The 23,380-nt window shown below is 36.4% G+C and overlaps 1 protein-coding gene across 1 annotated transcript; it reads left to right on the top strand.

Annotated features, from left to right (window-relative positions):
• The first annotated feature begins 3,660 nt into the window (after window positions 1-3,660).
• Window positions 3,661-22,905, top strand: caprin1b (cell cycle associated protein 1b). The gene is made up of 18 exons (XM_048168241.1): window positions 3,661-3,816; window positions 4,256-4,435; window positions 7,178-7,240; window positions 7,327-7,413; window positions 7,754-7,992; window positions 9,114-9,196; window positions 12,253-12,402; window positions 12,503-12,555; window positions 14,845-14,928; window positions 15,276-15,443; window positions 15,554-15,659; window positions 16,740-16,801; window positions 16,924-17,031; window positions 17,166-17,309; window positions 17,685-17,838; window positions 21,657-21,860; window positions 21,949-22,055; window positions 22,348-22,905. Exons 2-18 carry the CDS (start codon window positions 4,256-4,258, stop codon window positions 22,432-22,434), a joined length of 2,079 nt encoding a protein of 692 aa, XP_048024198.1. The 5' UTR covers window positions 3,661-3,816; the 3' UTR covers window positions 22,435-22,905.
• Window positions 22,906-23,380: the final 475 nt, after the last annotated feature.

Genomic DNA, 23,380 nt, shown 5'->3' with positions numbered 1-23,380 from the left:
ATCAAGGTTTTTGAGGAAAACATTCCAGGATTATTCTCCTTATAGTGGATTTCAACAGCCACCAATGGGTTGAAGGTCCAAATTGCAGTTTCAGTGCAGCTTCAAAGGGCTCTACATGATCCCAGATGAGGAATAAGGCGAAACTAGTGAAACATATAAAAATGTATATACTTTTTAAGCACAAATGCTCATCATCCACTAGCTCTGCAATGCGCCATGCATTACGTAATCACGTTGGAAAGGTCATGCGTGACGTAGGTGGAAGTACCGTGGTATGGCGAAAAACTCCAACTCATTTTGTCCAACTTAGTCTTTGCATGTTCGCTTTGTAGACACTGGATCGATACTTCCCCCTACGTCACGCGTGACCTTTCCAACATGATTACGTAATGTGTGGTGGATCACAGAGCAGTGCAAGATGTTCATTTGTGGTTAAAAAGTATATACATTTTTATTTAATAAAATATATACATTTTTTTAAATGAGCAATGGTTTGAGCTTTGCTTTAAATGAGCAAAGACCCTTATTCCTCGTCTGGGATCATGTAGAGCTCTTTGAAGCTGCCCTGAAACTGACATTTTGACCTTCAACCCATTGAACCCCAGTGAAGTCCACTATATGGAGAAAAATCCTGGAATGTTTTCCTCAAAAACCTTCATTTCTTTTCGACTGAAGAAAGAAAGACATGAACATCTTGGATGACATGGGGGTGAGTAAATGATCAGGAAATTTTAATTATCAAGTGAACTAATCCTTTAATGCAACAAACAGGTTTACAGTAAATGCACAAATGTTTTTTGAAAGCGATATTGTTACATGTCATGTTTCTGTCTGCCCCTGTGACCTAGTTTCCCCGTTCTGTTAATTAGTTCATTTGATTCACCTGTGCCTTGTTAATCATCCCATCACCTTGTTTAGTTCCTTTGTTAGTCCCTTGTATATATACCCTGTGTTTCTAGTCTTGTGTTGTCCGGTATCGTTTATATTATGTTGGTGTATGTTCCATTGGATTCCTGTTTCTCCTCAAGTAAAGACTTATATTCACTCTATCTCCTCGTTGTGTGCGTTGTTTACCAGCAAACATAACAGATATCCACTCAACTCCACTCAATTATCTGTTAACATTTTTGAGTATATGAATTCCCAACAGTTGTGCAGTGGTGAAATAATGTAGCGTATAGATAAATGACTATTGATACTTTGCAAAGCTGTAACCACATATTTAGAGTTGGGAATAAATTAGGAATTGACCATAGAAATTTCAGTAACACTTTACAATAAGGTTCATTAGTTAAACATTAGTTAATGTATTAACTAACATGAACTAACCATGAGCAATACATTTGTTACTGTATTTACTAACATTCGTTAATGTTAGTTAATGAAAATACAGTTGTTCATTGTTCATGTTAGTTCACAGTGCATTAACTAATGTTAACAAGATTTTAATAATGTATTAGTAAATGTTGAAATTAACATTAACAAAGATTAATAAATGCTGTTCATTATTAGTTCCTGTTAACTAATGTAGTTAACTAATGTTAACTAATAAACCTTATTGTAAAGTGTTACCGAAATTTCATACTGATTAACCAGCAATCTGAATATTAGGGGACATTCACCGCCTATAGTCACCCATTGTCTTATGGTGGTACTTTGAGTCTGGATTTATTGAAAGTTTTATTAAAAGGCTGCCTTTTGGCATACTGGAATAGAGGAGAAAAACAAACAGACTTATAGCATAACATCAAATGACCTAAATATAGCTATTACTGACATCAAAAGAGCACATAATACTATATAATATGTATATAACCTTTATCCTTGTAACATTCAACCCTGAATTAAAGCCAAAAGTTGTTGCACAAGACATGTTTTGAAAAAGATATTCCTTTAAGGAAATATCTGCTTTTATTACAGATAAGCACACTGAGGGTTACCAGCATTTACTTAGTCATCCATTAAAATTTTGACACAGATTCTAAACCTATTGTGACAGTGTTGAAATAATATAGCTATAGTGTTAGTATTGATAAATGACTTGATATTTTGCAAGGCTAAGATTTTGAAAATAGCCACAGAAACTTTATAAATATCAGAATATCAGGGGAGATCAGTTCCCTATTCCTAGTATGGGAAATAATAGGAAATAGGAAATGCCATTGGACTGACTGATCGTTGCCATGTAATATGCCTTGTCTCAGTAACAAAAAATTGAAACATATTCTCTTATTGCATGTGTTTGACACGTTCTGTTTTAATTAGAGGCCTTTGGCATACTGGAGAAATGATCCATCACAGGCTGAGTAATCACAGTAAGACGTATTTCCTGTACGGAGAGAGCCTGGATGTGTTGTTGAATCTCTGATAGCATATACTCTGGAAAAGCAATAGCCAGGCTACTGCTTCCTGACCAATCTCAGCTTTAACTATTGTTGGAAGCTTGGGTGTGAACAAAAGTACTACAAGTTGGTGACTTGTTGTAAACTTAGGATGACCAGTGATCAAAGGAGATGCCCATGTGACACTGATTGAGATATTAAAGGACTTTAAATGTTTAAGTTGAGGACTGCCGCTGCTGTTACTAAACACAACATAGAACGGAAATGAGTCACTCTTTGAAAGGGAGCTTCATTCTCCCATGAGATCTTCCTCTAATCAGTATTATTACTGAAAGAAAACACCCTTTCAATAGAACAGTGCTATCAAAGAGCAGAGCAACCATGTTAACTGCTTCCTGTATTTGCCAAACAAAACCTCAGGCCACTGCATTCACATGGAAACCAGAAATAAACTTGCTTACAAATTATGAAATAAATTGCACTGACAAAAGGCTGATGTAAACATACATAGTTCTGCAATATGAAATTCTTGTAAAGAAATAAAGATGCTTCATAAGCTTAAAAATATATTTTGCATGAAAAATAGCCTTTTAATTCTTAATTACATATGCTTAGCCCAATAGAAATAAATAAAAAAATATAAATGGTTAAATATTATTTTTTGTAATCATTTATTGCATTCCTGTTTAGATGCTGGGAAGAAATTTCTAGTAAATGTATTTAACTGAATCTATCTGGTGCCATCTGCTGACCGATCATTTTATGTACATTAAATAAATGTATCCTTCTAAATGTGTAACGTAATTAGTTTTGGTCGTTTATGTATCTAGCCGAAAAACAGACGCTTAAAATCAAAGTTAAGATACTAAAACAGCATCAGAGTTAAGAGTTGCATAATCGTGTAAGATGTGATGATTTAGCATTATGTTAAAAACACTTTGAAATACTTGCCATTTATCAGCGAAATCAAATAAAACACACCCACACAATAAAATAAAGAATTTAACATTTTTTTATAATCTGGTTTTATTCTCCTTAATATTCATTTTTACATAAAGTCAGTTCGTTTTCACACGCGTTCAGTGACAAATCCGAATGAGGAGGTCATCGTATGCCTGCTTTCCAACTGAGTAAAATATTAATATTTTCTATCATTTCACGACTGCTTCTCACACGTTCCATTAAGTATATATATTTTTTAGTTGTATATCGGTCGGATTCGCAGTATTCTTTATAATAAGCTGCATATAAATGTAAGTTTGCCACAGGCAAAATCGCGGTCGTCTCAAAACGGGGCCCTTCCTCATTATAAACCTTTTCCTCGCCTTTCAGTCGCTCTCAGTTGTCGGTGAGGCCGGCGGGGCGGATCCCATAGTAAATTAGAAGAGAAAATAAAAGCAACACAATCAACGCTTCGGCACATTTGACTCCATACAATTGTTTTTTTTCCCTTGTGGACATATTGCGCATAAAGGTGAGCACATATATGGATTTAAATCACTGAGATCATGCGATGATACGCTGGACTGTTTCTGTTGAAATTTGGACGATGGGTTGCTATGACAATGTGTTGGAATTTAACGAGCTTGATTTATTTAAAAAAAAATAATAATAATATATGAGGTATTTAGATATGGTAGTATGATGAATAAAAGCCTGTTATGACCAACTGAAAAATCTTTAATGTATATTTTTGTTATATAATGAGGATAAATTGAATATGATTACCTAAATATATGATTTTTATCATATTTGTATCACAATTGGAAGAGTAAGTGAATGTGATATGATCGAAAATGAAACCAGCATCGATCACAGCAACCTACACCACACATGTTCTGCTTCAAAATGGCTGTTTTCAGCATTTTAATATTTGATTCCACAATTAAAACCTGTCCTTTATCCACGATTAGATGCCCTCGGCAACAAATGGCACCAGGACTGTGAAGTCTGCCAGCCCAGACTTGGGATCTGCTCCCGGATCAATGAACCAAATCACATCCAGCAACCAGCTGACTGGAACCCAATCAGAGGCCATGAAGCAGGTGCTGGTGGTTCTTGAAAAGAAAGTGCGCAATATGGAGAAGAAAAAGGTACCCGTCTGTCTTACAAGTCCCAAGCATAACTGATATTATCACAGAAATGTGTAGATAAAGTTAGTTTTAATTGTCCCACACCCCTCAGAGTTCATTCCACAAATCCAGGCCATTTGGTTTTTTTTTTACTACTCCGTTATATATTTCACACAATCTAATGTGTTTATGTATATATAGTTATTTTAGATGCTTAATAAAACGCATATTATCCTCGAAGGTGTTAATACTATTAGTAACTTAAAATCGGTGTCAATTTTCACGTTTCAATATCAATAATGTATTATATAAACGTTTAAAAGCTTAGTTAACCAGGAACATTAAACGTTTATGAAACCATTAATACGCCACTTAAGTAATTTTGTATGAACGAAAGGTTTGGTTATATAATTTTTCCTCTTTCACTGTTCTTTGTATCGTCGAGCGCAGATGCTAACAGGCTAGTGTTCGTAGTTTCAGCACATGCTGTCCGGTCAACTTTTGATATTATTGCAGTTTTCTCGACAAATGTATACGTGGTTACTTGTTTACCTTTTCTATATAAGCTATGATACAACACAGAATTATTTCCTGAAGGTTTTGTCAGTTGTTTTGATCACTGCGTTTCGCACGCACATGGAGATAAAGCTAACATGGCGTCCTAGAACTGGTTCGGCATGTAAAAGAAAAAGGGGAAATTGTCGGCGCAAAAATGCATGTAAAGAAGTTGTTTGTGTTTTGGATGGTCTCCGGCTTGTTGGCGTGGGTTTGTGAAGATTAGTGGGTCACAGCCAGGTGTGTCCTCAGGACATGCAGTAAGCGCCTTTGGATCCTGCAGGTTTCTGAGCTTTGCAGGAGAGACTTTTAATTTAGTGACATGGTGCAGCAAAATGCGTTTATATTGGTTTACTTGTTAGTTTATAGATTATTGCTTATAGAAAATGTATTTATTTACTTAATGAGAGGAAAAAGAAGTCATTCTCATGAGGTTTCAAACCTGTTCAGTGGAGCACAAAAGTAGGATGACAGTCATAATTTTTGTTTTCCATAAAGTGAATAGTGACTGCGACTTTCATTGCTTTTTAGGAATCTATTTAGTAAGCTGTAGTTATGGGACTTGTATGAACCTCTCCTACTGACCTGGTGGAATGGGATAATCCCCTCACAACTGCACCTCATGCTGGAGCTTTATGGAATAAAGTCCTGTCTTGATCCATGTTGAATGGAAAATTGGTTTCATGATTGCAAATGTGCCTTATGTGCACAACCGTTCAGAAGTTTCTGGTTCCTAGTTTAAAAAAAAAAAATAAAAAATGTAATTTTTATTCTCCAAGGATGCATTAAATTGATAAAAAGCGGTAAAGACATTTTATAATGTTACAAAATTGTATTTAAAGGGTTAGTTCACCCAAAAATGAAAATAATGTCATTTATTACTCGCCCTCATGTCGTTCCACACCCGTAAGACCTTCGTTCATCTTCGGAACACAAATTAAGATATTTTTGTTGAAATCCGATGACTCGGTGAGGCCTGCATAGGGAGCAATGACATTTCCTCTCTCAAGATCCATTAATGTACTAAAACCACATTTAAATCAGTTCATGTGAGTACAGTGGTTCAATATTAATATTGTAAAGCGGCGAGAATATTTTTGGTGCGCCAAAAAAGTATAGTATAGTGATGGCTGATTTCAAAACACTGCTTCATGAAGCTTCGGAGCGTTATGAATCAGTGTGTCGAATCATGATTCAGATCACGTAACTTTGGTGCTCTGAACCACTGATTTGACACAAAAGATTCATAACGCTTCCTGAAGCAGTGTTTTGAAATCAGCCATAATAAATGACATTATTTTCATTTTAGGGTGAACTAACCCTCTAAATTAAATGTTGTGACTTTATATTCAAAGAATCCTGAAAAAGAAAGTATTACATTTTCCACAAATTAATCAGCACAACTGTTTTCAACATGAATACAATTTTTATTTTTATTTTTTTTAGACACCAAATTAACATATTAGAATGATTTCTGAAGGATCATGTGACTCTGTAGTAATAATGCAGAAAATTCAGCTATGCATCACAGGAATAAATTATATTTTAAGTTGTGGTCATATATATATATATATATATATATATATATATATATATATATATATATATATATATATATATATATATATATATATATATATTATTATTATTATTATTATTATTATTATTATTATTATTATTATTATTATTATTATTATTATTATTATTATTATTATTATTATTATTATATATATTTATTTATTTATTTATTTTTTTTTCTTCTGTATTTTTGATTTAAAATGTGGCAGGGAATTTTTTTCTTCAACTTAAATGCCCGGTTTCACAGACGAGGCTTAAACTAGTCCCAGACTAAAATGCATGTTTAAGTGTCAGTAAGTGTCAGTGCTATTGTTTTGTCTCAAGATGCACAGCAGGAAAGTTTTTGTTTATAACTTAAAATGTTTATAAAAGCTACTTAAATCTCCTGATTTAACTAAGGCCAAATCCTAGTTTAATCCAAGCCTTGTCTGTGAAACCAGGCCAAAATATCTTTCAGACCCTAAACTTTGAATGGTACGGTTTACAAACCTCTACACACCTCTGCTTTTATGAGAGGCGAGAATTTATTCTGAATGACCTGATCAGATGGTTTTATGAGTACTATTATTTTATTACATAACTTGTTTATTTTTCAAGTTTTATGTATTCCTTTCACGTGTCTTCTTGCAGAGCAAACTTGATGACTATCAGGCCAGGAACAGCAAAGGGGAACGTCTCAACCAGGACCAGCTGGTGGGTAAACAAAGCTTGCATGCTTTGTTGTCCTTCAGTTGTCTTTCAGATTTCCTAAAATCTGTTCTTTTCCTTAATCAATATAGGAAGCCCTGTCTAAGTATCAGGAAGTAATCCATAACCTCGAGTTTGCACGGGAGCTGCACAAGAGCTTTTTGGCATTGGGTCAAGAAGTGAGTACATGAAAATTGAATTTGCTGTCTTCATATCTCGTGGCACCATTTTTTTTTTTTTTTTTTTTTTTTTTTTTTTTGTGTTGAGAATGTGCATAGATCCAAAACTCAATGGCATGTTTATAATAAACAGGTCCTGGAGGGTCACTGTCCTGCAGAGTTTAGCTCCAAGTTGCCTAACACACCCGCTGGAAGTTTCTAGTAAGACCTTGATTAGCTGGATCAGGTGTTTAATTAGGATTGGAGCTAAACTCTGCAGGACCGTGGCCCTCCAGGAGCAGGATTGAGCACCCATGGTTTATATGAATCAGTGTCTCCAACAATCCATTGCTTTGGATAGATCCAGAAGACCGTTAAGAAAGCGGCACGTCGTGAGCAGCTCCATCGTGAAGAGATGGAACAGAAAAGGCTGAAACGGGTTCTGGAGCTGCAGTTCCTCCTTGACCGACTCGGGGATGAAAGCGTGCGACAAGAGCTGCTGCAAGGAGCCGGAGGACCTTCGCTGCTTACGGAGAGTGACCTTACTTCCCTGGATGAGTTTTACAAGCTTGTGGGGCCCGAACGTGACCAAAACATCAGGTGAAATAGACAGTCCGTTCAGTCCTGACCACCTTTCTGAAAATTGCATGCAAATGTAAATTATGCTGTAAACAAACAAAATCTTGGTGTTCTACCAACTGCAACATGAAGTATCCTTGAATTGATTTTTAGATGCATCATTTCAGACAGCTTGAGGTCTCGGCAGTGGCACTGCATGTTTTAAAGTTTTGCCAGCCAATTTGTGTCCTGCAAGATTTTAAAGAAGCTTAAAGTAGTGTTTCTCAACTCCAGGCAACCTGGACCAACGTACCAGAATATTTTGGATTCCTCACTAATTAAAACACCTTATTGAACTCATCAGCTTCTTTAGTGTGTTTAATGGAAAGACATCTAAAACATTCTTGTTGGTGTGGGGGTTGGGTCCCGAGGACTGGATTTGAGAAACACTGGTTTAAAGGGACAGTTCACCCAAAAATTAAAATTGTCATCAATTGCTCATCCTCATGTCGTTTCAAATCTTTCATTTGTTTTTGAAACACAAGTGAGGATATTTAAATGAAGATATGAAACAGGAAAGATTTGTGTGCCTTTGTTGAAAGTCCAGATTTCATCATAACTTTGATGCTTAAAATCCATATCAATCCAAGTCTTATGAAGAGATGTGATTGCTTTTTTTACATAACTGATTTAATATATAAGCATTGGTCAACACACATACAAGGAGCTTGAGAATCAGTGTGGTTTGTTCTCGTGAAACGTGTAAGAAAGTCTGAGCTTCTGCAAGAACTAGTGAGGTTTGTTCCTGTGTGTCAAGCAAGCTTGCTTCATATTGATTACTCTAAGATTACTCTAACTTTTGAAGTGTCAAAGCTCTGGTGGTGTGGACTTTCAGTCGAGGGACAGAATTCTCTCAGATTTCATTAAAAATGTTTTGAAGATGAACAAAAGCCTTATGGGTTTGGAAAAACCACGAGGGTAAGTAAATGATGATGGAATGGTCATTTTTGGGTGAATCATAGCTTTATTGGATTGTTCACCCAAAAGAATTGCCATTCTCACAAAATATTGGCTTTTTTTGTGCACTGCTCTCTTCATTGGAATTTTTTTTTCATCATCTCTTGGATAAAGTATATTCATAATGGAATGCTTTTCTCATGCAGGTTGACTGACCAGTATCAAGAAGCATCACAGCACTTATGGGAACTTTTGGAGGGGAAGGAGAAGCCTGTAGCAGGAACAACATGTATGTTAAAACTGATTTTTTTTTATTTTTTTATCCTTTTTAGGTCTATACTAGAGTCTGATACCTCATGGTAACATTTATGCACAAGAAGTTAAACATTTTGAAAGTAATAATAGGTTTTTATGATGCTATTATGTGATGCTTAAATTGTATTGTTGTTGTTGTTGTGGGTTTTAAAGGGTGCGGTAATACAGTCATTGTTTTAAAAATGTGAAGAAGTTTGCAGCTGGGTTGGAAACCAACTGTTTCCTCATGATCCAGTTATGTGTTTGGGCATGTTAGCAGAAGGAGATTAATATTTGCATTGTCAGGAAATCTGGTGTAATATGCTTAAAGGGATAGTTCACCCAAAAATTAAAATACTTGCCCTCATGTCGTTCCACACCTGTAAGACTTTGATTCATCTTCATAACACAAATGAAGATATATTTAATAAAATCTCTCCATTGACAGCTAAAGAGCTACCCCCTTTGACGCTTCAAAAAATTCATAGAGATCGTAAAATTAATCCATATGAATTAAGCGGTTTAGTCTAAATTTTGATCATGAACATGATCCCTTAATATGAAGAACAGATTGAATTTAGGCTTTTATTCATACATAAACATTGATCAATGAACATAAACGGAAGTAAACCACTCAATTTATTTGGATTATTTTTACGATCTCTTTATGAACTTTTTGTAGCATCAAAGTGGTAGATGCCTAGCTGTCAATGGAGGGACAGAAAGCTCGCAGACTTAATCAAAAAGATCTTCATTTGTGTTCTGAAGATGAACAGTCTTGCGGGTTTGGCATGACATGAGGGTGAGTAATTAATGACAGAATTTTATTTTTGGGTGAACTAACCCTTTAATATTTCACATGCATCAAGTTCCCAAAAACATGCGTGCTGATACAGAATGTTGCATAAATCGTTGTTAAATAGTTTTATTAAAGCAAGTCATGGCTGTCCTGACTCATGCTCCCTCTTCTGTCTTCTGTATCAGATGTCCTGCAGCTGTGTTTGGCAGCTGTCTAAGGACATTCATTCACTAATTGCATGGTTTATTTTGTGTTTGTTCTCACAGGAGAACTTCTCACAAAAACAAAAACATTCGCCTGATTCACAACATGTGCATACGCACATGAATTTGTTCTTGACCTCAGTCAAGAACAAATTCACTAATGTTACTGAATTTAGAGTACTCTAAATGAGCGACTGCATGCTCATGCTTAGTTTCTTTTCCTTGAGAGCCTTTCGTCACTCCCAGCAAACATGACACACTCTATGCAGCAAGATCCTCAAGCAATGCCAAATGTGCCATCCTTAAAACAAGTTAAACCACAAATGCCTTTTATACAGACACGGATTACAGATGCGTATCTGTGTTATACAGACAAATCTTGCAACTCACGCTAGAATGCAGCTTTTCTTTAACTTTATATGATGAAATTTAAGATTAAATATCAATGTATAAAATGTAGCCTTAATGATTATATGGCCATCCATAGTTTTTGTTTTTGTTTTGTTTTTTTGTATAAATTGTGAATTTTATTGCTGAATCATAATCTGTTTGTGAAAACATTTGTACGCAGATCAAGCACAAATGTGTATGTGTACATGACCCAATGACTGTAAGATCCCTTTATTAAAGAAGGAAATGAATAGGTTAAATGTTCATTTAGGCCTATTTATGAGATAGGATATCCACCTTATTTTTAACCTAAGAGCGGGTACGACCAGAGTTTGTGTGCTCAAGCAGCACTTCGATAACCTTGTTCACCATCTCAAATCCCATGATCTGTCCTGCATTCCTCCATTCCACTAATGACGGCTGCCTTAAATACACATACACAGTTCCCGCTTGCTAATTGGAACATAGCATTTTTGTAAAATTAACTCCTTGCCTTATTGTGATTTAATAAATAATACACAAGATGATTAATAACAAGAGTTAAAACAAATCATTAAATACAATAAGAATTATAAAACCAACTCATGCACAAACATTTCTATAAATAGCTAAAATGTGCGCTCCTAAGCAGTTTGTGCTTTCGTTAAGGCCACGCCCACTCAGCTAAAATGAGAAAGAAAACGGCAAACCCCACATAAATATTGTAAAATGCACAGGAACACAGTAAAAACAATGATGGAAGACAACTCCCAGGTCTCTCCATCACAGTGACAAATAATTTTACCCTTTACTGCACTTTACAGTTACTCTTCTAGTTATTTACCTATAGTGGTTAATGAATCTGAAGTCTTGCACATTTGCAGAAAATGGCTTAATTTCACATTGCAAAATAAGGTGAATAGATTAATGCTAGTGACATGTTAATGGCTATATAAAAAGCATATTACAATATTTCTATGTTCACAGGGATGCTTAATTTTAACCAATGTAATTATATCATAAATATTCTATTACCCTTCCTTAGAAAGCTTTCAGCCTCTAGCACTTTCCTTCAGTGGAATTCAGTGGCAGATCATGTGGCTCATGGCATATAAATACATCCATTTGCTGTGCACCAGCTGGGCTGGAAGTATGCAGCATGATGGTGCTCTACATGGATTTAGGCATTTAGTAACTGTCCACTTTCAAATGTAGTGCCTTTTTCTGGCAGAACTTGACATTGAAATTAATCATTTTATTCTGCAAGGACGCATTAATTTAATCAAAAGTGACTGTAATTACATTTATATTGTTACTCAAGATTTCTATTTAAAATTCTATTAATATTTAAGATTTTTCTATTTATAGTTGATTTCTACTAAAAAAAGAAATTAAGCAACACCACTGTTTTTAACATTGATAAATGCTTCTTGAGCAGCAAATCAGCATATTTGACTGATTTCTGAAGGATCATGTGACACTGGAGACTGGAGTAATGATGCTGAAAATTCAGCTTTACCATCATAGGAATGAATTACGTTTTAAAATATAATCTTAAATAACATTTCACGTACTGTTTTTACTGTACTTTTAATCAAGTGCGTACAGTCTTGGTGAGCACTGGACTTTTCAAAACACTTAATCTTACTGACCCTAAACCTTTTGAATCTTTTCTCTCAGATAAAGCACTGAATGAGACGTTGGAGCGAGTTTTGCAGAGCGGCTACTTTGACAGAGTGCAGTCTCATCAGAACGGAGTTTGCGCGGAGGAAGAGGAGCAAACCGCTGCGGTGGAAGTGTCTGAAGCAGAGGAGCGCCCTCCTGATGCGGGTAAATCTCGTTTCATTTTGCTCCGTCGAGTGACATTCATTCTGAAACCGCTGTGATCCAGACTGATTTCTGAGAGATTGACCTTTATGTCTCCTAACAGAGGTTGAAGTGACGGAAGAGTATGCAGAACCCATTCCAATTGAGGCAACCGAGGTGAGACAAGCTGCTTAAATGCAGGCCTTGTGAAATGCAAGCTTCACATTTGTGGAATCATTTTATTGGATGATCTGACATGGCCGCTCATTGTACTATGAAAATGTAAATGTAGTTTTGAGAACTCAAACCTTCCTCCATAGTCCAAAAAGCACATTTATTGAAACTGATGGCCTTATCACACCAACACAAATGTTAAAGGATTAGTCCACTTTTAAATAAACTTTTCCTGATAATTTACTCACTCCCATGTCATCCAAGATGTTCATGTCTTTCTTTCTTCAGTTGAAAAGAAATTAAAGTTTTTGATAAACATTCCAGGATTTTTTTCCATATAGTGGACTTCAATGGGCACCAAACAGTTGAAGGTCAAAATTAGTTTAACTGCAGCTTCAAATTGTTCTACACGACCCCAGACGATAAATAATGGTCTTATCTAGAGAAACAATCACTCATTTTCTAAAAAAAAATATACATTTTAACCATAAATGCTCATCTTGAACTAGCTCTCTTCTTCTCCTCTATTAGAATTTCGGCAGTGTAGACACTGCTAAGTTTGAACTAATTGTTATATACTATTGAACTAGCATATTGCATATAAAAATTAGTTCAAACTGTGACCTGTGGAGGGCAGTAAAACACTTAGCAGTGTCTACACTGCCGGAATTCTAATAGAGGAGAAGAGAGCTAGTTCAAGATGAGCATTTATGGTTTTTTAGAAAATTAGTGATTTGTTTCTCTAGATAAGACCCTTATTCCTCGTCGGGGATCGTGTAGAACAATTTGAAGCTGCAGTGAAATTAATTTTGACTTTCAACTGTTTGGTGCCCATTGAAGTTCACTATATGGAGAAAAATCCTGGAATGTTTTCATCAATAACTTGGACATGGACATCTTGGATGACATGGGGGGTGAGTAAATTATCAGGAAAAGTTTATTTAAAAGTGGACTAATCCTTTAAGAACTAAAATTTTCAGACCGATGCGAAAAACTGGCTGGTGGGTTGAATGAAAATGCAAATTTTCTCTGACAGTAGGTGGTGCTTAATACCCCAGTTACCTCATACACAAAACAGCGCTGCCCAACTTTCCTTTTTTGAAGACTGTTCAGATGTTTGTATTCACTGTTGCTTATCAGACAACACCAAATACAAAAGTACAGAATTACAGGATTTTTCCTCTATACACTGTCTCTGAGCATAATATCCTGTCGTGACTCAAATCTTATTGGTTGGCCATTTTCTTCACTGTTAAAGAGTTTAGAGTGCCTCTCTTTTTTTGAAAAAAAAAAAAAAAAAAAAAAAAAAAGTAATGATTTAACACTTGATAATTTAAACTAAAATGTTTATTGCACTTTATTTTTGCTCTGAACATTCATCTTGGTGTGAACCGGTCCCAAGCATGACCCTTGGGTAGGCAATGTGCACTGCCTCAAAGCCATTTAAAAAAAAAAAAAAAAAATCCCACAACACAGCTGTTGGACCAGATAAAATTCACTACCAATTTTTAAAGAATCTACCTCACCTTTTACTAAAAAAAATGGTTCTTCGAATTTTTAACTTTATCTGGATATTGGGAAAAGTTCCATGCTCTTGGCAGGAAGCAGAAATAACTATTCCAAAGCCAGGAAAAGACCATAATGATCCCATTAATTATTGCCCTATAGCTTTAACCATGTGCTTATGCAAAACAATAGAGAGGATAGTTAATGATTGCCTGGTCTGGATACTGGAATCTGAACATCACATAAGTAATGCCCAATGTGGATTCAAGAAAGGTCGAAGCACTACAGACCACTTTGTCTGTCTTAAGTTATATTTGTGATCCTTTTATTAGGAAATAACATGTCGTAGCTGACTTTTTTGATATGGAGAGATCCCATGGCATGACATGGAAACTTGGAATTTTAAAGGATTTGTACCAAATTAATTTTGGAGGTTGTTTGCCCATCTTCATTGAAAGATTTCTATTGAACAGACTCTTCAGAGTCAAGGTAGCAAACACCCTTAATGATACTAAAATAACACTGTTTTGCAAATTCATCTACATGCTCTCATGGACTCTGCAAGAATAAACCAGGATTTAGGATCGACAAACTGGTTGTGAAAAGCTAAATTACAACTGTTTTTGGTGCAAAAACATTTTACGTAAGTGCCTCAGGGACAGAATGAATTTGTATGAATGAACCCTATAATTGTATGATCTTTCTCTTAGGGGTACAGTTAAGAAGTTTGTTCAATTTCCCCCTGATTACCCTTAATTTTCTTGACCTTTTCTTCTCTTTCTCTAGTTTGTGAATAGGCAGTTTGTTTCGGAGAGCACATACAGTACTGGTGATAAGGAGCAAATAGAGGAATGGAGTGCAGAAACTGAGGTAAGCTGCTCTAGAAATTGCATTGCAACCTGTATTGACTTATTTTTCCATATTTTGGGTATGGATCATTAGTGTTTTAATGATTCTCAATCTTTTTGAGTCCAAAGCCTCCTACTGTCCACAATATTTAAAGTCTCCCCCACTCCTTTCTTTTTTCTTTTTTAAATGTACAAAAAAATGTGCCTGTAGATTAGTAACTAAAATAATAATTCAAATTAAAATAACTAATTGGTAAAATTCCAGAAGACTGGGGGAAGTTTAAGAAATCTGTATGTTCAACATGGATGTGAACCACTGGATTAGTGTGTAATTGGGCACATTTCTTAAGTCTGTTGGGTCTGTTACAGGTGGTTAACTCCATGCAGCAGCCGGTTCAAACCACCCCTAGCCCTGTTGTCCCAGAGCCCCATCCACTGACCACAGTAACACCAACACCCCCTTCAGACCCTGTGATTAGACAGCAGGTGGTTCAGGATCTCATGGCACAGATGCAGGGTCCATACAACTTCATGCAGGTGGGTTCTTTTGCAGGTTTGTTCTTTTTCCATATGTTTGAATGCATACTAAACGGCCTCTTTTTTTTTTTTTTTTTTTTTTTTTTTTTTTTTTTTTTTTCCTCCCCCAGGACTCCATGCTTGATTTTGATGGACAGTCTCTTGATCCGGCTATTGTATCTGCACAGCCTATGAAGCCAGCCTCAATGGAGATGCCTCCGATGGTGTGTCAACCAGGTATGTTATTACTTGGTATGTTATAACCACCATGTGGTTGTACAGTTAAAGGGTTAGTTCACCCAAAAATAAAAATTCTGTAATTTATTACTCACCCTCATGTTGTTCCACACCCGTAAGCCTTCATTCATCTTCAGAACACAAATTAAGATCTTTTTGATAAAATCCGATGGCTCAGTGAGGCCTCCATTGCGAGCAATAACGCTCGCTTTTTCAATGCCCAGAAAGCTACTAAAGAGGTATTTAAAATGGTTCATGTGACTACAGTAGTTCAACCTTAATGTTATGAAGCGACGACAATACTTTGTGCACCAAAAAAACAAAATAACGACTTTATTCAACAATATCTAGTGATTGGCGATTTCAAAACACTGCTTCGTGAAGCTTCAAAGCTTTTTCTATTTTCTAAAAAATCTAAAAATCAGATTAATCATCAGAATAATCGATAGATGACTCTATTACTAAAATAATCTTTAGTGAGAGCCCTAAATTTAACTGGTGTGACACAATTTTGATGAACAGGCCAAAATGAAGTTTGTTAGGGAGATGTTTGGCTGGTCAACACCTTTGAACTGCCATTGGTCCATGGTGATTATGTAATAGGTGTGATCTGAGGCTCCGCTGCCTGTGTAAAAATTTTTTTTTTTATTTTTTTTTTTAGTCTGTCGAGATCAAGCATGAGTAAAAACATGAACACACTATATAGTAATTGAAGTTGTAATTCTAAATAAAAGCAACACTCACAATTTAATGTTTAATACTATAAAGCTGCTTGCTTTTAAAGCAATGTTGTATAAAGTGGTTTATGAAGAAACGTGACTGGAGTGCTGAAAATCCAGAGCTTGTGCAAACATGGGCATCACTTTAACTGCTGTTTTCTCACTGCTGTAATTTTATTTTATTGAAAGGATGTGATGCAGCACATATTTACATTAATCTAAATCCCTCTTAAACTCAAAATTCTTTTTACCCACAAGCGAATAACAAAAAAGAACTTAGCCAGGAGTATATCAGGGCCTTCCTGGTTTAAGTGTTTCTAATCACCCTAATGCACTGGGCTTTTGGTTTCTCAACTTACAGCTCACCCAGAGTCTCGTCTCGCACAACCTCCAGCTGTTGGCATTCAGCCTGAACCCACACAAGTGAGTATAGCCAAGTTTTTCTGGATGAAAATGAGTTTGCTGAACTGTCTGGAAATTAAAGATGAGATCAATAACTTTATGTCTGTCTAAAGACAAGTTTGACAGTTTTACTTTCTCTGCAGATCCCCATGGTTTCTCCACCAGAAACATTCTCCACACCTCCTCCAATGTACCAGTCCTCTCACACAGCTGATCCACGACCACAGACGAACTCCATGGATCCCATTCAGGCAAGTTGTCAAACCTCCAGTCGCTGCTTAAATTCAAGATGTTCCTCCATCAATTTCTTTTGTTACTGCGTAGCTAGAACATGAGCATTCTAATGTACCTACAATTTGCATAAAATTATTTTTGTCCTCTGTAGGCCTCCATACCTCTGACAGAGCAGCCGCCTCCGTCTACGGCGCTCCCTCCTGCCTCTCAAACCCAGGTGATCCAGCCTGGATCTAAACCCTTGCACAGCAGCGGCATCAATGTCAATGCAGCCCCGTTCCAGTCCATGCAAACGGTAACGTGCCTGAATGAAAATTACTGGATGTGAAGAACATTGTAAACTGATCACATCAGTAAGACTTGAAGTGTGTTGGATACTCTTTGGCCCGGTTTCTCAGACAGGGCTTAGATTAAGCCAAGAGTAGATCTTAGTTCAATTAGGATATTTAAGTAGCTTTTATGAACGTGCCTTAGACCAAACATTACTGGTGTGCATCCAGAGACAAAACAATGGCAGTGACGTATTTTAAGAAGTCAGTGTAAGTTGCTTTCAGTTAAAACGGCTCAAACATGCATTTTAGTCTGGGACTAGGTTTAAGCCTTGTCTGTGAAACCTGGCAATAGTCTAATATTACATGCTCACTTATCCTCCATCGATTCTTCCTGACAGGTGTTCAACCTTAATGCGCCTGTCCCACCAGTTAATGATACGGACTCAATGAAGCAGGCCAGCCAATACCAGAATAGCTACAGCCAGGGTTTTAATAGCCAGACGCAGCACCCTGTGGAGCAGACGGACATGCCACCAGAACAGCTCCAGTCTGGTGAGGAAAATCTTCAGAATCCCTCAGATCATATTTTAATATCCACAATATAATCCTGTATATCAGCAGGGTTTGGTACCGAAACCCGGTGCCATACCTATATGATGGGTATGTACCGGACCGAATCAGAACGCAGATTTCTGTGCCTCATTTCGGTGCCACTTAAATGCCTGAGCTGTCGATTGAAATATCCAGCATCACGTGATCAAGTTCTAAATTCAAATGTGCTTTCACGCTTGGGCTGGTGCTGAGCCAGAGACGGGCACTTGGCACTTGTCACATATCACAACCATGCTGTGTTTTCAACCACATAATGTTTATTTTAGGTTTCAGACATTTAAATGCACACAAGTACTAGCAAAAACACATTTAAAGTTTAAAGGGTTATTTCATCGAAAAATGAAAATTCTGTCATTACTCACCCTCATGTCGTTCCAAACCTGTAAGACCTTTGTTCATCTTCGGAACAAAAATAAAGGTGCCCTAGAATAAAAAATTGAATTTACCTTGGCATAGTTGAGTAACAAGAGTTCAGTACATGGAAATGACATACAGTGAGTCTCAAACACCATTGTTTCCTCCTTATGTAAATCTCATTTGTTTAAAAGACCTCCGAAGAACAGGCGAATCTCAACATAACACAGACTGTTACGTAACAGTCGGGATCATTAATATGTACGCCCCCAATATTTGCATATGCCAGCTCATGTTCAAGGCATTAGACAAGGGCAGCCAGTATTAACGTCTGGATCTGTGCACAGCTGAATCATCAGACTAGGTAAGCAAGCAAGAACAATAGCGAAAAATGGCAGATGGAGCGATAACTGACATGATCCATGATTACATGATATTTTTAGTGATATTTGTGAATTGTCTTTCTAAATGTTTCGTTAGCATGTTGCTAATGTACTGTTAAAGTTACCATCGTTTCTTACTGTATTCACGGAGACGAGAGCTGTCGCTATTTTCATTTTGAAACACTTGCAATCTGTATAATTCATAAACACAACTTCATTCTTTATAAATCTCTCCAGCAGTGTGTAATGTTAGCCCGTTAGCCATGAAGCACAGCCTCAAACTCATTCAGAATCAAATGTAAACATCCAAATAAATACTGTACTCGCATGATCCGAAGCATGCATGCAGTATGCATGACGAACATCTTGTGAAGATCCATATGAGGGTTATATTAGCTGTGTGAACTTTGTTTATGCACTGTATTATAGTCGAGAGCTCAGGGGGGCAGGGAGCGCGTGATTTAAAGGGACTGCAGCCTGAATCGGTGCATAGTTAATGATGCCCCAAAATAGGCAGTTAAAAAAATTAATAAAAAAAAATAAAAAAAATCTATGGGGTATTTTGAGTTGAAACTTCACAGACACATTCAGGGGACACTGACTGACTTTAGACTTATATTACAACTTGTAAAAACTGGTTCTAGGGCACCTTTAAGATATTTTTGATGAAATCCGAGAGGTTTCTGACTCCTCCATAGACCACAATTTAACCACCACTTTCAATGCCCAGAAAGGTACTAATGACATTGTTGAAATTGTCCACGTGACTTCAGTGGTTCAACCTTAATGTTACAAAGCGACAAGAATACTTTTTGTGCACAAAAAAGAAAAAAAAAAGAAAATTACTATTCAACAATTTCTTCTTTACCTTGCTTAATTTGTGTTCTGAAGATGAATGAAGGTCTTGCTGTGTGTAATGACAATTACGGTGTGACAGAAATGTCATTTTTGGGGTGAACTAACTCTTTAAGTACACACTCATGTCTATGGAAGCATTTATTCATATCAGATACACACTGTATAGGTAACTATATAGTTTATTCTTCTCCCAGTTCACCGGTCACTTACTTTCATGTATTTCAGGAGAAGTGGGTGAATTTACGTGATGTAATTCCAACAGATACGATTCTCTGAAATGCGGCGCAAACTAACATGGCGGCACCCGTCGCACATTATAGATCAACTAACATGATCATTGTAAAGGGTTTTAAATGACAAAACACTCACTTACACATATTTGAGAATTGGAATAACAGAGTTCATGACAGTTAACAAGTTTGTGAATATTTTGAATAAAGGAAAAACTAAATAAAGTGATAAATCTGTCATACAGCACTATTGTGACTGCGGTGTGTCACGTGAGAATCATGATGCGTCGACTTGGACATATAAGATGATGTGTTCTAGGACTGCACGATAATGGTTAAACTGGTCACGATTATTTTGCTCAATTATAATTACGATTATTAATCATGATTATTCCATCCAAAAAAGGGTAATGTAGTTATGGCCATTTTGCACGTTCTTTACCAACCTACACTTCACCCAAAAGGCCTGTAGGTGGCACACTGACTTAATTTAACCAACTATGATAACTTTGTTAGATGGTGAATCAATACAAAACGCATGTTTTGGTGTGCGCTTTGTAATCTGTATTCACATTAGATTTTTAAAGCAACACAATTAGTTTCCAAAAGAGACGACAAAACGGATTCAGATTGCCCTGCAAATTCGTAAAGCAAAGAACAATGCTCTTTAAATATCCCTGGCTATATATCATTTTCAACTGATTTACATTATGAAAACTGGTAAAACCTTTAGGAACTTCAAAAGATAAAACGGTGAAACTCCTAATATTCCAATAATTCCAAATTATGTTTATTTTCCTGATTGAATTGTCACATAGGTTGCAAACAGTAAGGTGGAGATCCATGTTGCATTTGTTGAAATCCATCGCTGAAGGTTTGATCATGGCAGATTTAGTCACACAAATATTACAAGTGGCTTGTGAAGAAACAAAGACTGGCTGTATAACACTTTCATTAAAGCAGAATTTCGACCTCGAGATCACTAAACTCCAACGCACATGTATTTTTTTTTTTTTTTTTTTTTTTTTTTTTTTTTAATATAAAGATCATCAGCGCTGCTTCCACATTTAGAGGGAGCGCATGCACAGAGTTGCCAGATTGCACAGATTAAGTAAAACACCAGGAAGAAAGTATATCCTTTTTAAGGGAAAAGCTCTATTTGGGGGATTTAAGCTCTTTGCATCTGGCAACCACAAGCATATCCCAAAGAAAAAACACGTTTTCGGGATAAATGAGCGGACCAATATCTTGCCGATTATTTGTAATCAATCAAGAGAAGCGGATATCGTAATTGCGAATAAAAAATACGATTAATTGTGCAGCCCTAATGTGTTCTAAAATAACGGTCGCCTTGTGCAGGACATGCAATAAGTCAGGAGAGGTATTTTATTTTGCCAGAGAAGGCAAATATGGTCATTTCTGCAAAATAAATGTTTTGAAGTTGCTGTTATTAGTACTGTAACTGTCATTTGGTATTAAATTATATTGTAGTTTGGTTTATTTGGCTTAGGTTTTGTTGTGGATTTATGTTTTTTATATTTATGTATATTTAAACTTTTAAAATATTATTCAATTTAAAGAATTAATTTTTTTTCCCAATAAAAGGCTGTTCTTTTAATGTCATCCACCATTGTTTGGGGCTTTTTTTTTTTTCTTTCTTTTGGGTATCTGTTTAGGCACCGGTACTGTTTTAAAAGTATCGATTTGGCACTGGTATTGTAAAAAAGCCAAATGATACCCAACCCAATATATCAGCACTACTCAACATGTGGCCCATGGAAGCAAGCAGCCCTGGAGCCAATAATATGAACTTTTACTATTTCCTGTGGCATGCATAATGTCATTGTGGCAACACTAACTGTGGTAGTAGTGGTAATGATGAAAAAAAATGTACAACATGTTTGATTCAGCGGTTTTATCCCCGTCTTAACAGTGGTTGGTGCCTTCCATTCTCAAGACCAGTCACTCCCAAACTCCACTGGCCACCAGCCCATGTCCCAGCAGCCAGGAGGCCAGGGCAACGGCTTCAGCCGCCAGTCTCAGTCCTTCTACAACAGCAGAGGGATGTCTCGTGGTGGTCCTCGTGGCTCGCGCGGTATGATGAACGGCTACAGAGGACAATCCAATGGATTCAGAGGTAGTACAGAACAATGTTGTGTTTGCAGTTGTTGTGTACAGTGGTTTTCATTAGAAGATCATGGATGAATCATTCCTATTAATTTCAGGGGGATATGAAGGTTATCGGCCATCCTTCTCAAACTCTCCAAACTCTGGATATGGACAAACCCAGTTCAGTACGCCGCGCGACTATTCCAACGGCAACTATCAGCGGGTAAGGCCAATAATTGATGCTTTTTTATAGTGAGAAGTGAGTTTCTTCTTGCATCATTTGAGCTTTATTCTCAACACATCCTCAAAATTAACCTTTTCACAGACTGACACATTTCTACAATTAACAGCATAAATCTAGTAAAAAAAAAAAAATTCCCCTCTATATGCAGAAATTATACTTGTTGTAGTTTCCCTTCCCAACCTCAGAACTGTGAAAAGGGTCCATACTGTGAGACACACGAGATTTTCTTGTCAAAGTCTTGTCGTGTCAAACCTTATTTGTCTCTTCACAGGATGGTTACCAACAGAACTATAAACGTGGCGCTGGCCAAGGGACTCGAGGGATCAGTCGAGGAAACGTTCAAGCCATGCGATCTTAAGTTTTACATTTGGACCACAGTGAACATTCAAATACTGAAGTGCATATGTCCTGCCCCCCTCTCTCTCTCTTTCTCCTTTCTCTGTCTCTCTCTCTCTCTCTCCCGGAATTGATCATACAATGCCTACTCTGACATGTTAAAATGGAGAAAATAATACAGAATCCAAGCTGAAAAGCTGCTGTCAAGATTTTAAAGCTACCCCATGTTTCTAACAGATGCCTGTGAACTTGAAAGACGTAATTTATTTTTTTTTTGTATGAAATAAAACTCAAATACCTGCTACAGCTGGTCCAAGATTGGGAGTTCTCTTTCTGTCCCACTGTTTTGTTCACACTAATTCATTTTGGTTCTAAAAATGGTTCTTTTAGTACAATATTTTTTTTATTTTTTAAAGATGCTCCCAGACTCAGTTTATAAAGTGATGTTGCTTCAAAAGTTTCAATAAAGATGTGTTGCATTAACTGTTCTATACTTGTGTGTAGTGTTTTTTTTTTTTTTTTTTGTTCCCCCCCCCCCCCTCAAAGTCACAATTAAAATATTGAGTCATAAATTCGGCTAATGTTGGTATATTTGGCAATCTAATGAACTGATTCATCCTAACACAATTATTAGACAGTCAATCCTCGAAGACCATAGAAGCACTACCATTTGGTTAATTGGACAAAAATGAACAATTAAATTTTGAAGCAAATGCTCTATTGTAGATGTATTTACATAAATAACATTCTGAAAACACTGGATTTTCTTCTCTGTAGGGTTTATGGCCAGGTTTATAGACATACCCATTATGTCTATAATGGGTTATATTTAATGTATTTGAGGTCTGACATGTGCATGGCAAACTGTTGCTGTCTAATCAGCAAATATTGTCTTAAATATCCTCAATAGCACTTCTTCTTTTATAACATGAGATTTTAACCAAATGTTGATTTTGGTCAAATGTTGC

This window comes from Megalobrama amblycephala, linkage group LG19, assembly GCF_018812025.1.
Source record: "Megalobrama amblycephala isolate DHTTF-2021 linkage group LG19, ASM1881202v1, whole genome shotgun sequence".
NCBI classification, from domain to species: Eukaryota; Metazoa; Chordata; class Actinopteri; order Cypriniformes; family Xenocyprididae; genus Megalobrama; species Megalobrama amblycephala.
Note: the sequence above shows the minus strand (reverse complement) of the source record. Positions and strands in the feature narration are given on the sequence as shown.